Below are 14644 nucleotides of genomic sequence, written 5' to 3'. Positions count from 1 at the left end.
TAATGGGCTTAAATACAGAAATTAATTAATGGGATTAAAGGGGAGAGGAGCCACTCTCCCTTTGCTCCCACATCCCTGGTCTGGGATGGCTGGGGGTGCTCAGGTGGCCCCACAAACACACGGGAGGCAGAGCAGCAACAAAAGCTCTCTTTTAATTGCTGGGTGGCCCTGAGGGTTTGTTCTGACTGACAGACATCCCCGGCCCAGCTCCATTCCCACTGCCACAAATCCCAAAATTCCTCCAGCTACCTGTCAAGGGAAGAGTTAAAAACCGGGCAGCTGCTCCCTCTGAATGCAATCCCCCACCTCCTTCAAAAAAACAAGGAGCAGGATCCCCCCACCCCAGCCCAGCTCTGCTCCGCACACACCTTAGAAAAATAGATTTTTATTGAAATTCTCCTTTTTTCTCCAGGGAGTTTTCTTCTCTCTTGGAATAGAGACCAAGCAGGCTCTCTGGATTCCACCTGGGCCTGCATTTCTATCAGGATCAAGAGTTAAAAGCCAACTGGTGAATCTCTAACTCTAGAAAAGGCTGCGTACAATATATGGCTTTTGCACCTACATCCAAGGGGGTCTTGCGGGTTTGGGAGCTTTGGGGAGCTCGTTTGGGGCAAAGCCAGGACGGGGAGGGTGGCGTGGGATGAGGGGACAGCCAGGGACCACATGCAGCTGTGCACAAAGCCAGCCCGGAAATCGGCACATTCCCGGAGTGTGGGATCCTTTGGTTTGGCTTTGGGACACCCCAAAGCTCAGCCCCAGGGTTTGCTCCCCACAGGGGTTGGGGTTGCAGTGTGGACCCTGCTCCTGGTCCCCAAAAACTGCTCCTGACCCCCCAGAAATGCTCCTGAGGGGCTGTTCTGGCTCGTGGGCTCTGAAATGAGGCCTGGATGAGCTCGTGGGTCCCAACAGCTCCTCTGTCCAGGGAAAACGTCCCCCTCTGGAGCAGCATCCACAGGGAAGGGGAGCTTCCACCTGTGGCCCCGCTGGTGGGGGTCATGGGCCTCCCATCAAGGGCTGGAGCAGCAACTTTTCCTGGTGCTGTGGCTGGGGAATTCCAGGGAATTCTCTGGGAGCCACAGGATGGCTCGAGGGGCCACAGCCACCACGTCTGGGGACATTTCACAGCACGGCCTTGCCGACCCCATAACCTCAGGCAGGATCCACAGGAGCCCACACGGTGCCACGGCCTCAGGAAGGCTGAAGATTCCATCCAAGGACAAGAGGAATCCTTCCAGGGCTGGGATTTTGGGGACACCCATCCCCAGGGAGCTCAGCTCCAGCAGCTCCGGGTGCTTCAGGCACGGCCCGAGCAGCTCGGCGTCCCCAGGGGACACAAACATCCCACTGCACTTCCCAGGAGAGCTGGGGCAGCCAGAACGGGAGCAGGGACCCCGGGGCAGGGAAGGCACCCATGTCCCCAGGTTGGCCAAAAAAAGCTCAGCGGTGTCTGGGGACCTGTGGTGGCTCATGCAGGGAGTGACCAACAGCTACAGCAGCACACGGAGGGTTAAAAGAGGAGCCACCCACTGGGTGGAATTAGGCAGGAGCCGGGAGGACCGAGAGCCACCCCTGGCCAGGCAGGGCGCGGTCCCCCCGCCGCCGTCACCATCATCTGGGGAAATAATCCTCGGGCACCCCCGAGAGGTTGCGGAGCTTCAGCGCCGCGTCCACGGTTCGGATGTAGCCGCTGATCGTCTTCCTCATCTCGGGGGTGTAGGGGTCGTACTCCAGTTTCCTCAGGCCCGAGCGCTTGAAGTTGCCGTCCTTCTGTCCCTCCACGCACAGCAGCCTGTCCTCGCAGGCCGTGACGCCCAGCAGTGCCACCATCCTCTGCAGCTGCACGAACAGGTCCCGTTTGAGGTCCTCGAAGTGCACCACCAGCACCTTCTTGCCGTAGCGCAGCCAGTCCAGCGTGTGGGTTGCCCACCACGGAGCGTAGTTGGCCACAAATTCGGGCCACTCTGGGGTGGGGAAGAAAGAAAAAAAAAGGAGCAGAGGGTGTGAGTGGATGTCCTCTGTGTCCTCTCCCATCCCTGCTGGAAGCTCTCGGTTTAGCTTCTGGTTAATTGATCCTGCCATTCAAATCAGGTGGTAAAAGGGGTGATGAAATGAGAATCGGCTGCGTTAAAAGCATCTCCCTCTTCCTGGTGTCCTCCCCACAAAAAACAGGGCCTGATTAGCAGCTGGACTGGGCTGAATTCCCTGAGGAATCGTTAACCACAGGATGTGTTCCATTAAACAGATCCAGGACAATTCACCTTGTGTAATCACAGCACATAAAACTTTGCTTTGGAGCCACTCCAGGGATGTCGTAAAACTAATGCCACAGAACCAAGTGGGGGTTTGGCCTCTGCAGGGCTGGGGGAGATGGGAAAACACCCCCTCAGCACTGGGGGTGAGGCTGCAGAGAAGGCCTGGGGGTTTTTTTTCTCAAATTTGCCCCAAAATGAGTTCTTGGGAGAAGAAAATAATGTGGAGAGCTGGGCTGCAGGGAAGGACAGGAATGGGATCCTCATGCTCCGTGTTCAGGGGCCTCTCCAGCTGGGAATGGGGTCACCAAACATGCAATGGAAAATCTCCATCTTTCCCAGCAATGGTTAATTAACCTGACAATTAACCCATCTGCTAATTGCTCCACACATCCTCTGGAAAGAATTTGGTGATGTACTTTGAAGTGCCTCCAAACGAGACTGTGCTGGCGTGGGGGGAATGGTCCCGCCTGGATCCCCGAGGCCTGGGACAGGCTGGGCAGGGGTTTGGGATTGGGAAGGCTCAGGAGGATCCCTGTGGTGCTGGGATACCAACCCCGGATCCATCCACAGATGGATGGGGAACAAAACCAACCAAGAGGGGCTCCTCTGCCACCGCAGTGGGGACAGTGCCAGCCCGGGGACACGAGGCTGAGGAAGTGGGGGACACCACACCCCGCTGGTTTTATGGGATGGAGAGAGCAGGGCCGGGCTGTCCCCAGCACCGTGAGCACGTGGAGATAACGAAATCCAGGCACATCCCAGCCACAGCAGCCACAGCTCCCCTTAAATAAACTCGGAATTAAGGGTAGCAGATGTTCAATCGAGCTAAACATTTTAACTCTTTCCAATGAAGTCAATCCCACAACAGCAATTTGGAAATTGCTGTAATTAAGCAGCCTGGGGCACACGCCTGTGCGTGGGAAAGGCGGTGGCTCGGGAGCAGCAGGACACACAGGAATAACGCCTGGATGCCGTAGGGATGGGCTGGGGGCTGCCAGAACTCACCGTGGTCACTCTGAGGATGGGAGATGCCCATCCTGGCCTGGGCCAGCCGTGGAAGGATGGTCCTGCTGTCCTGTTCCGTCCCTTCCCATCTTGTCCCACCCCACCCACCAGCACGTGACCATCCAAGCTCACACCAAGAGCTGGCCCCAAAGTGGTGCCACAGCCCAAGATTCCCCCGTGGGCACCCAGCTCCGGCTCTGCTGGGATTTCCCAACCAATTCCCAGCTCCAGCAGCCGGGCTGGAGCTCTCCCAGCAGATTCCCTGCCCTACCTTTGCCCTTCCAGTGGGCGTGGGCGGCGAAGCCGATGTGTCCCCCGTATTTGCGGTTGAACTCGGCCATCAGGGCCTTGTAGGGGTTGCGGATGAGCAGGATGGCCGAGTCGAAGGACTCGATCTCCTTCTGCCCACTCTCGTGGGTCTTGATGCAAATGGTCCTCCCACTTCTCCAGTGATCCCGCTCGCCCTTGAATCCTGCCCGGAGAGAGCTGGGATGAATGGGAGTAACAGGGAGCTGGGAAAGGGGCTCAGCCCGGGGAAAAGGAGGCTCAGGGGGAACCTTCTGGCTCTGCACAGCTCCCTGGCAGGAGGGGACAGCTGGGGGCAAACCAGGATTAAAGGAAGCAGCCTCAAGTTGTACCTGGGAGGTTTAGACGGGATTTAAGGGAAAATATCTCCACCCAAAAGGTGATCAATCCCTGGCACAGCTGCCCAGGGCAGCCATGGAGTCCCCATCCCTGCAGGGATTTAGAAGCCGTGCGGATGTGGCACGTGGGGACACGGTGGCCTTGGCAGAGCCAGGGGAACAGTTGGATTCAATCTCAGAGGGTGTTTCCGACCCAAATGATCCTATGTTTCCATGAAAGGGAACATCACAGGGATACCAGGTTGCAAAATCCAGTTGGATGATGAAAGAAGCTGGGGCGTGAAGGAGGAGTCACATCCCTCTCCCAGATGGAAATAATTTATTTTCCCATGTTACGAGTCTCATAAAATCCATGAGTGGGTGGCTCGCAGGCGCGGGGGCCCCTCAGGGTGACATCTCCCTGGCCACACTTGGCTCCTGTGCCTGTTTTGAGGGGTCAAGGGCAGATTTTATGGCTTTAACCTCCCTGAGCACAGTGGAAACTCTCCCAGCAATAAACAGAAAGGGAAATCCTTGTGCCCGTGGGGCAGAGGATCAGCCCAAGGTGGGGGTGATGCCATGGGGGGTCCAGAGAGGGGACCCTGCACTGAACATGGGGCTGAGCCAGCACCAATCCCAGGCCCTGGAATGCACCTGGAGTGGGGGATAAGCTGGGAGGAGCTGTTTTCCATCAATTAGAGAGTTGTAATTGGCTCTCGGAGGTGGATAAATCTGCCGGTTGCCTGGATACCTCCCGGCCCCTCCGCCAGGGAATGAGCACGGAACCCACGCTCGGGTGGCTCAGCAAAACCCAGCCAAGGCTTTTCCCACTGCTGCTGCACCCTGGGGGTGACAGTGCCCCCTCACTCAGCATCTCCCTCTCTGCAAGGCTGGATTTGGCAGGAATTCGGAAGGAATGTGCTGCCTGTGGTGTTGGGGAAATGGGGATTTAGGGAATAGCTGGGGTACAAACCCCAGCAGCCCCATGGCACAGATAGGGATCCCACCTCCACCACAGCTGAGAAGGAACGGAGAATTTCCTCTCAAAGCCACAAAAAGTGAAGGAACAACAGGAGAAACCTTCAAGGTCTCCAGATAAAACTGTGAGCGGTTCTAAACAGGGGAAACTGGGAACGGGGTGGGTTATTGGAGCCAGAATCCCAAAATGCTTTTGGTTGGAGGAGATCTTAAAGATCATCTCATTCCAACCCCCTTGGAAAGGAACACCTTCCACTATCCCAGGCTGCTCCAAGCCCTGTCCAGCCTGGCCTTGGCCACTCCCAGGGATGGAGCAGCCACAGCTGCTCTGGGAAACCCCTGCCAGGAGCTCCCCACCCTCCCAGGGAGAAATTCCCTCACCAGGACACTGCAGCCCATGGAGCAGCACCGCTGACACCCAGCTCTGCCCTGCCCCTCCTGCAGCCCCCGGGATGTCACCGGGACTGTTCTCAGCTGGGGTGGGACCCCAGGAGCGCCCTCCCCTCACCTTTGTTGTAGAGGGAGCCATCAAAGTAGTAGCTGCCGGTGTAGAAGCCGGTGGCCAGCTCGATCAGGTGCCGGGCCCAGGTGTTCCCAGCTCCAGGAAAGCTGGCCAGGGCCACCAACTGCTTGGCACGGCTGGGCAGGAACCTCCTGTCCATGCAGCGGTTGTCTGCAGGGAGAGACATCGGGAATGTGGCATGGGAAGCTGCTTTTCCCACAGGGATTTCTCAGGAAGCGCTGCTGCTCCCAGGAAAATGCTGTGGAAGGGGTGAGGAGGTGGCTGGGCAGGGAAAGGTGCCCTGCCTAAGGCTTAGGGGGACATTCCAAAGGGTTCTGGACACCTCAAAGAGCCCTAAACACCTGAAAAATCCGAAGAGGATATTTTCCAGAGAGTTCTCTGTCATTCCCAGCTGTGTGCTTAGGGAACAGGGACTAACAGGGATTCCTGTGCTGAGCAACACTCCTGCTTTTTTTATGGATCAATGAACAGCATTTCCTGTTCGGAACGGCCCTGAACACCAAAGCATCGTGACAAGACTGACCCAAAACCACCCAAATTTGGGTCCTCACTTGCTCCCTTCAGCCCTTTCCTTTCCCAAGAACAGTTTTCCCTTCCAGTGCTTCCCCGGCTCCCCGTTCCTGCTGCTGGAGAACAAGAGCCCTCTCGGGAATGTTCTGCCCAGTCACGTTTTTCCCTGGAGCTTGTCTCCTAGCAGACACCCATGGGATCATGGAGAGGTGGGAGAAGCCCTGGGAAGGAGGAATCCTGCCAGAGGCAGACGGAATCTGCTGCTGAGTCTGGCAGCAGCCCCGGCTCACCAGGGGAGCGCTGATTTCCCAGGGAATGAAAGGAAACTCTCATTTTTAATGGGATGCTCCCACTCCCTGCCGGCATTCCTGGGGGAAGGGTTGGGAAAAAGCTCACCCTGCACTTGGGTCTGGTAGACCAGCAGGAACTCGGCGGAGCCACAGCTCTCGAACTCCTCGGCGGCGCATTTGTGTGCGCAGAGCTGCTCGTCCTCGCGCTCGTGCAGCGGGAACAGCGTGCTGGGAAAGCCGCAGCGGCACGTGGTGCCCGCCAGCGCTGCCAGCGGGAATTCCTGCAGGGATGGCCGGAGGGAATGGCGCTGGCACCACCCCAACCCCGCGGCAGAGCCTTCGCCCCTCGCACCCGCCCTCGCTGGGCAGCGTGGGGTGGTTTGTAACATCCTTCCAGCATCCTTCCAGACCATTCCAGCATCCTTCCAGACCATTCCAGCATCCTTCCAGACCATTCCAGCATCCTTCCAGACCATTCCAGCATCCTTCCAGCCCATTCCAGCATCATTCCAGCCCATTCCAGCATCTTTCCAGACCATTCCAGCATCTTTACACCTTATTTCTAGCATCCTTCCAGCCCATTTCCAGCATCCTTCCAACTCCATCATCATTCCAGCCCATTCCAGCCTCCTTCCAGCCCTTTCCAGCCTATTTCAAGCATCATTCCAGCCCATTCCCAGCCCATTCCAGCATCCACCCCCTCTCAGTTCCCACTGCCAACCTTTCCCCTCCCTGCTCGGAGGCACCGCGCCCCAGGATGAGACCCCTGGACCAGAGCAGGACCCCACGGTGGCTCCTTTCAATGTCCCTTCCAGCCTAAAATAGAATTCCAAGATACTTCTTCCCAAACTTTCCCAGAGCTGCTGCTGGCTCTGGTCCCTCCCATGACAGGGACACAAATCCATTTATCCCGTATGGATACACAACAATGATATCCCTAAAGAGGGTTCAGATCTCCCGGTGCGACTCTGACGACGATGATGGAAACAAAGATGAAGAAGTGAAGTTTCTCCCGGTACCTTTTCCGTGCAGAAATCCACACATTTATCCACGGACATGTTCAGCATGAGCTGGCTGCCGGGCAGGGCGATGGAGACGTTCTCCGGCCGGCGGAAGCACCCCCGGAATATTGCGCTTCCATCTGGGAAAGAGCGAGAGAGAGAGGGGGTCCCAGTGACACCCCAAAAATGACACTGCTGCCACTCCGTGTGACACGGTGTGACATGGCATTCCCAAACACTCCAGTGGCATTCCCAAACACTCCAGTGGCATTCCCAAACACTCCAGTGGCATTCCCAATGGCTCCAGCGATGCCACCACATTGGATGACAGAGCAAAATCAGAGCAAAACCACAAAACCCCAGCAGCAAAGTCAGGGATATTTTTTTCCTGGCTGTTTTTATCAGCTAGGTGATCCCAGGGATGGAGCCAGGGAGGAGAGCAGGGCCAGGTTTGGTCACGTCTTTCCCAATGCTGGAATCCCATCCTTGGTGCGTGGTACCCTCAGCCCCGCTGCATTCCTGGTTGCTTCCATCCCCTTTCCCGTTCCTCGGATATGAGGAAAGGTGAGTGTGGAATGTGGGTAATTATAGAGCTGCCTAATTGGGAGCCTAATGAGGGAGCACCCTCAGCTCTGTCTGGAATTCCCACACATCCTTCATCCTGCAGCACACACAGGAGACCCTGATGGTCCCGTTTGGCCATCGGGAAAGAAATCTCCACCCAAAGTCCCCCAAAATTCCCTGAATTCCAGCAGGAATCCTTGGGGCTCCTCATTCCACCCAACCCCAGCCAGCAGCATTCCCTACAAGATGATTCCTGATGTTCACAGGAGCAAAACTATCCCCGACTCACTCCAAGAACCTCCAAGGAGCCATGACCTGGCTCAGGAATGCCAGGATCACCCCACCAGCACCAAGAAAAGTCCCCCCATTCCAGGGCTGAGCTGGGATCCACACGGACACCTCCAACTTACACCTCCGTGCGGATTCCTGGGCCAGCTCCAGGCGGTAGACGGAGAGCCGGTTGATCCCGCCGCAGGTGTTGCTCCGCTCTCCCTTGCATTCCATGTTGCACTCGGATTCGCTGGCGTTGGGCGCCTGGATCTTGTGGCCGCAGTAGCACTCGGCCCCGAATTCCAGCCCCGCGTACAGGTACCCCCTGCCGAGAGGGAGACGGGATCTCAGCACAGGATTGGAAGGAGAGCTCCTGCTGATTATCCCAGGGATCCATTTCTGGGCTAATGATCCTTGCAGGGCACTTCCAGCTGAAAATATCGGATCCTATCCCATTATCCCATCCTGTGGGGGAAGGATTGATGGAGAGGGTGCACAGGGATTCATGGAAATGGTGGGAAATGATTGATGGAGACGGCGTGCGGGTATTGATGGGGACGCTGTGCAGGGATTCATGGAGATTGTGGGAAAGGGTTGATGGAGCGGGTGTGCAGGGATTGATGGAGTGTGATGGGATTCATGGAGCCCCTGTCACCGTCCCTACCGCTCGGCACAGTTGTCCTGGCAACGGAACACCGTCATCTTCTTGTAGTCGAAGAAGGACATCCCGCGCAGGGTCCTCTGCCGGGTGTTGTCCTCGTAGCAGCCGATGTACCGGGCTGGGGACAGAGAGAGGACGGGGGTCACTGATCCCACCCATCCTGGTTTTTCCCTAAATCGGGATGTGCAGCAGCATTCCCTGTTTGTTTGCTTGGGAAACTCTGGCTCCAAACCAGGCAGAGACACCTTCCACTATCCCAGGTTTCTCCAACCCGGCCTTGGACACTTTCAGCCGCAGCTTCTCTGGGCACCCCGCCCTCACAGGAATTTCCTTCACCGTGCCACTCCAATTCCAAACCACGCTCTGGGATAACACTTCTCACCCCCTCCCTGCTTTCCACACCTCCTTGGGATCCCTGACCCAGCTCACCCCACCCATGGCCTGCCCCACACACAGACCCCCCCGCATTCCCAGTTATCCCATCCCAGACTCCAGTGCTGGAGCCGCCTTCCCAAGCCGGCCTGGAGGTTGGAAGAGGAGGAAGACAGAGAGAAATGTGCCGGATAACTTCAACCAGCGGAGCCCTAACCCCCAGCTACGCCCCACAGCATTCCCACAGGGCTGAGCAGGTCCTGGCAGCTCAGTGGATTCCAGCCGTGCCGGATCCAGCGGGTGTGGGATGGCTCCAGACACTTTCACGGAGCCGGAGACTGATGTGCATTACCTTCAATCCAATGCTCCCGACATATGCGTGCTGCCACTTATCGGGAAACCAGCCGGAATAATTAGGGAGAGACGAGGACACAAGAGAAGGGGGAGACACTAAGAGGGGGAAGGGTGGGACAGGCAGGTTGTAGGGAGAGGGGGAACATCTCCGGAAGGAATTTTGGAGCCTGTTGGAAACGTGGCTATGAGCAAAGTCATCAAATTCCCCAAGCATCCCATTTTTCCCAGAGCTAGGGATACAGGGATACAGGCTCCAGCTGTCTGCCTGGGGTGGCTGGTCCCTCCATCCTCAGGGAACTGCTTGGCTGTGTGTCACAGGTGGGAACGGCTGGACTTGTCCAGGAAGGCACCAGAGACGGATGTGGCTGAGGGTTGGGATCTGTTCCTGCTTCCCTTGCCTTCACTCCCTAAAAACCCTCCCTGGCTGGAGGCAGGAGATGCCCCATCCCACGGGGATTTGCATTCCGTGGCAGACAGGGCTGCTCTCCACCCACCCCTTCGCCTGACACTGCAGGGAGAGGGAGGAGGAGGAGGAGGAGGAAGAAGAGGGAGCTGCACATCACGCTCTAAACCAGAGCTGATTTTTGGAGTAGTATTCCCTCTGGAACGATTTCACGTGGCAGAGCCTCCGCAGCCGCCTCGTTAAGCTGTCCCCACTTAATTACCAGCGCCATTAAATCCGCCTGCTCCTGCCAGATATCCCGGTGCTCCAAAGGAGCAGGGAGGAGAGGGGGAGCTCCCGAGGCTCCTCCAGCCACACCGGGAACACGGGGCACGTGGGATTCCTCAAGAAGCTGAGTTTCTCCACACCAGCATGCTCAGGAGCTGCCAAGATGCTCCAAGGGGAAAACGACATTCCCAGACCACCTGGGATCAGATAAACCCAGGAATCCCGAGCTCAGCATCCCATCCCTGCTGGCAGTGCTGGATGAGGTTAATCTTGGAGAGCACAGGACATATGGCCCAGAACACGGGCACTGCTTGGGGTCTGTATGGGGACGGACAGCCTGGGCTCAGGGACCATCTGCTGGGGCTGCACTAAAGTCAATTTGCGTTAATGGAGAGACGTGGCCACCAAAACACCCCCAGAGACCCCTCGGGGCTGGGTCACAACAGGGAAACCCCTTCAGCTCCTTTTAGCAGGACAAAACCCTCTAAACACCACTTTTCCTTTGGCTTTCATGCCTGGACCATGCGTTTTTCCTGGAATGAACACAAGCACGTCCTGCTGGAGGAGGAGGAAGAGGATGAGCCCTCCATGCTCTGGGAGCAGCCCAGGTTGGGGGGATCAAGCCTGGATCCCTTGGAAAGCCCCAGTTCCCCGTGGGGTTGGGTGTTCCCGCTGGAGTCCAGCCACCCAAATCCCACAGAATGTGCACTTCCAGCTGCCTTCAGGATAAACAGATGGCATTTTATAAATCAGTGGGAACTATTCCATTTTTTTTTACCCTTGATCATTAATAATGGGCCCGTTTGACAAGACCCCAGGCAGGCAGGGATCTCCTGGCTCCAGAGGCCACAGCCCAGCCCTGTCTGCACTTCCATGGGAATCACAGCCAGCCCCTGCCTCGGCACAACACCCACACAAACCTGGATTTTGTGTTGATTCAGGCCAACAGAATGAAAACTCAATTTGACCCCTGGCAGAGCCGAAGGGTGGGAGGAAGACGAGGCACAGCATTCCCCCAGCTGCCACCCCCAAAATCGCCTGTAACAGAAGTGGGGGACCCGGAGCTCGGTGATGCACCAGAGGGAAAGATGGAAAAATAAAAGCAGATTATTGGCACTTGGGGAGGGAGAATAGGAAGGAGGGAGAAGGAGGAAGAAGATCCTTCTGGAAACATCCTCTGGACTGATGTTCTCCAGAGAGGGGTGCTGCTCCCCAGAGCATTCCCGTGGGACGTGGGAAGAAAACCGGTGCTCCAGAAGCTTGTGCACGTGGTTTATAAATAAATGAATAAAATAAATACCGTTTTCCTGGGGGTGTGTGGTCCTGGCAGGGACGGACAACCCAAAACTAGCTCAGAGACCACTGCCCAAACCAGGAGAAGCAAAAAGGAGGGACCCCCTCCCTTGGCGCACATCCTCACCTCTGTCCTCCTCCTTCTCGCGGCCGCTCCTGCCCCTGAGCGCCCGGCTCCGGGGGCCGCCGGTATCCCGGGATTTTCCCCTGTCCGAAGGCTCCTTGGAGGTGCTTTTGAACCAGGGGCCGTGTCGCCGGGTCCCCCCCGGCACCGTGGCTGCCGCCTTGAAGCCGCGGCTGAGCTGCATCACCCCCAGGTAGGGCAGCCCCGGCCCCTCGTTGGCCGCGGGGCTGCGGGGGCTCCCCGGCACCCTGGGCTCCCCGGAAAAGCCGGAGTGCAGGAAAACCAAGCTGCCGGCCGCCAGGTACAGAGCCAGCAGCGTGAAGAAGCGCACGGGTTTGCGCCGAAAATACCGCTGGAATTTTAGCAAAAGCTTGGCCATAGCGTCTTCATCCCTCCCCCGGCAGCCGGCGCCGCGGGGAAGCTGCTCCGGGGATGCTCCAGGGAGAGGATTATCCCGCCTGGATCGGAGGTGAATCCCGGGAAGCAGATGGGGTGAGAGCTGCAGGGCAAAGTCGTGAAAAGCTGTTGTCCGACCCTAAGAAGTCCTGGAGTGCTGGGGAAGGTGGATTTTGAGTCCCCGCGTCGTGGCCGGGGTGTTCCAGCGCTGGCTGTCACCTCCAGCCCCGGTTTATTCTCCCGCCGGCAAATCCCCCCGGCTGTGCCCCGGGGACTGCGCTGATGGAGGGATCATGTTAAGGAAATCGAGGTTTGAAGGTGATTTGAAAGCCGATCAGCTGCCGCAGCTCCTCGCTCCCGGCGGCACCGGCTCCGTCAGGCATCGCTCGAGTGGGAACGGCACCGCTGCCCTTTCAGACAAAGAATGGAAGGTCCCTGGACGCGCCTGGAGCCTGGAATGCTGCCTGGGACGCTCTGTGAAAGGGAACCCCTTTCAGCTCACTCCCAGGGCAGGAAATCTCCACCTGCAAGTCAAGGAGAGAGGCACACTCAGGAAAGCGTCCCGGCACACGGGAGGGTGGTGGCCCTGTCCCTCCGGGGGTGGGGAGGAAGGACACCCGCGGTCTCCATCGCCTTCCACCCTCGGAGAGGGGCGGTGTCACCTCTCCCAGGTGGGTGACTGGAGCCGTGCTGGTGGTCTGAGCCCAAATCCCAGAGCCTGCACCTCTCTGCCTCGTTGTGCCCAAGAGGTGCTCCAGGATGGCTCAGGGATGTGGGGGGTGACACCGGTTTCACCCAGTGTCACCCCCCGGAGGACGAGCTGTGCGCACACACTCTGCACACACATTGCACACCTAGATCCAAACATCTCTGCACCAGCAGATCCCAGCTGAAATCCATGCACGGGCACTGGGGTCTTCCAGCATCCCACAGGGTCAGGAGCACATCCCTGGGTGTCTCTCCAGTACCTCATGTCCCCGGGGATTGGAGATTGCCATGACATCCTCTACCCTCCAGCCAGGACCATCCCCATTCCCACCAGGATGGCGTTTTCCCAGGAACACCAGGACAATCCCTGGTGGATCTTGGCACGGAAAGGGCACAGAAGGGACCCCAGCCCCACCAGGCTGGACTTCCCTCGCGGGATTTCTCTCCTTCAAACCCCCTCCCCCAGCTATGGAAGATTTGCTCCAGCCCTTCCTGGGGAACATCCCAGGTGGGAAATGCCCCTGCTGACACATCCGAGAGCCGGTCTCGTGCCCAGGGTGTGCTGCCTGTCACGGTCTCGTCTTATTTTAGGAAAGGAGATGGAAATAAATGGAAAGACAAAGTGCCATTAGTTTAATGGCCTCTATGTTCCTGCCATCTGTCTTCAGTTGATTAAATAAAAAATATTGGTGGAACATATGGCATGAATTATACATCAATATTTTAATTCGGTCTCCCAGAGTGGTTATTCAGATACCTCCGGCTCTGCCGCGGGAATTTTATGGAGTTCAGAGCTTGGAAAAAAACCCAAACCAGCCCTCCCCAACTCCGGCTCGGAGCTGGAGTAAAGGCTGAGTAACCTCGGAGCTGCAGGGGTTTGGGTTTTCCGTGTGCAGGATGTGACGGGGAGGTGCAGGTGCAGGGATAGGGGGCCAGGCTGGCAGAGCAGCCCCCAGCCCGGTGGTCCCGGGGGGTGCTTGGCTCCTCTCCCGTGCTCCCTGACCAGGATTTTACGGCTTTCCCTTATCCAGAACAAATCCACCTTCCCGGGCTTTGGATGGGAGCTGGATACGGCGTGGTTTGGGGAGCAAATGGAGCGTCCCCAGGGCTGTCCCTGCTCCCCAGGGACTCCCCCTCCTCCTCCTCCCGTCCCCGGCTTGGCCCTGCCAGGCTCCGGCACAGCATATAAAGAAGGGGCTTAAATTACTCTCATTAAGCCATCTGGAGCTCATCCTTCTCCATCATGAACTGCGGAGTCACAGGTCAATTACTGCGCATTTGCATATATTCCATTAATGCTCCCGCTAATTGTCTCGAGCAGATAATGGGCTCGGCTGCCGAGGGGGGGGATCACAGGCGGCGGGGGCGGCACAGAGAGCACCAGTGCTCCCAGTACGGACACCGCAGCTCCCAGTACCAGCAGGGGCCGGGGATGCGGGGAGCTGATGGATGCGGGAATTATCCGAGAACGAGAATTCCCGCATCCCACCAGCGTTCCCTGTGTTGTGAGGATGGATCCGCCACCCCCAGCGCCACCAGCACTCGCCGCGGTGTCCCCAGGGCTCCCATCCTGCCCCCCAAACCCTGAATCCCGCTGCTCTCGCTGCCAGCGCGGCCCGCGGCGTGGCCGGGGGACAGCGGTGACACACTTTGTCATCCAAGCTAATGAAGCAAACGGGGACAGTCCCCAGGCAGCTCAGTGCAGCGTCCTCAGCCCGGCGGCTGCTTGGAAAAACTGCTGGGACAGCGGGAACGGAGGGAATTATCCGCCTGGCCTCGCTCGGTGATGACCCCGCCGTGATCCATCCCCCTGCTCGCATCCCAGGGGAGGGATCCAGCCCTGGGAGCGGCGGGGATGGAAAAATCCCCCCGGCTGGCAGTGCCAGGATTGGGGAATCCCTCCCCGATCCCCCCGACCCTTTGGCACCCAGAGCCAAAGCACAGTGGGGACATTCCCCAGGATGTGGGTCCAGCCGGGACTGGGGAACGGTTTCCTGCCTACATCCCTCACTACACCCCCAGCAGGAGCCAACATCCTCATCCCAACCCC

The 14644-nt window shown here is 57.9% G+C and overlaps 1 protein-coding gene across 2 annotated transcripts in view; it reads right to left on the bottom strand.

The window, feature by feature from the left end:
• Positions 1 to 369: 369 nt before the first annotated feature.
• WSCD2 (WSC domain containing 2) overlaps positions 370 to 14644 on the bottom strand; it is a 21599-nt gene continuing 7324 nt past the window's right edge. For both annotated transcript variants that reach the window (XM_015643535.3, XM_015643536.2), the window contains exons 2-9: positions 11494 to 12410; positions 8681 to 8795; positions 8157 to 8341; positions 7201 to 7322; positions 6288 to 6462; positions 5367 to 5531; positions 3529 to 3729; positions 370 to 1961 (exon numbers count right to left, since the gene is read on the bottom strand). In XM_015643535.3, the coding sequence (XP_015499021.1) occupies positions 1609 to 1961; positions 3529 to 3729; positions 5367 to 5531; positions 6288 to 6462; positions 7201 to 7322; positions 8157 to 8341; positions 8681 to 8795; positions 11494 to 11869 (1692 nt within the window). In that variant the 5' untranslated portion in view covers positions 11870 to 12410 and the 3' untranslated portion in view covers positions 370 to 1608. The remainder of the gene's footprint in view (positions 1962 to 3528; positions 3730 to 5366; positions 5532 to 6287; positions 6463 to 7200; positions 7323 to 8156; positions 8342 to 8680; positions 8796 to 11493; positions 12411 to 14644) is intronic.

This window comes from Parus major, chromosome 15, assembly GCF_001522545.3.
Source record: "Parus major isolate Abel chromosome 15, Parus_major1.1, whole genome shotgun sequence".
NCBI lineage: Eukaryota > Metazoa > Chordata > Aves > Passeriformes > Paridae > Parus > Parus major.
This window is presented reverse-complemented; position numbering and strand designations above follow the sequence as displayed.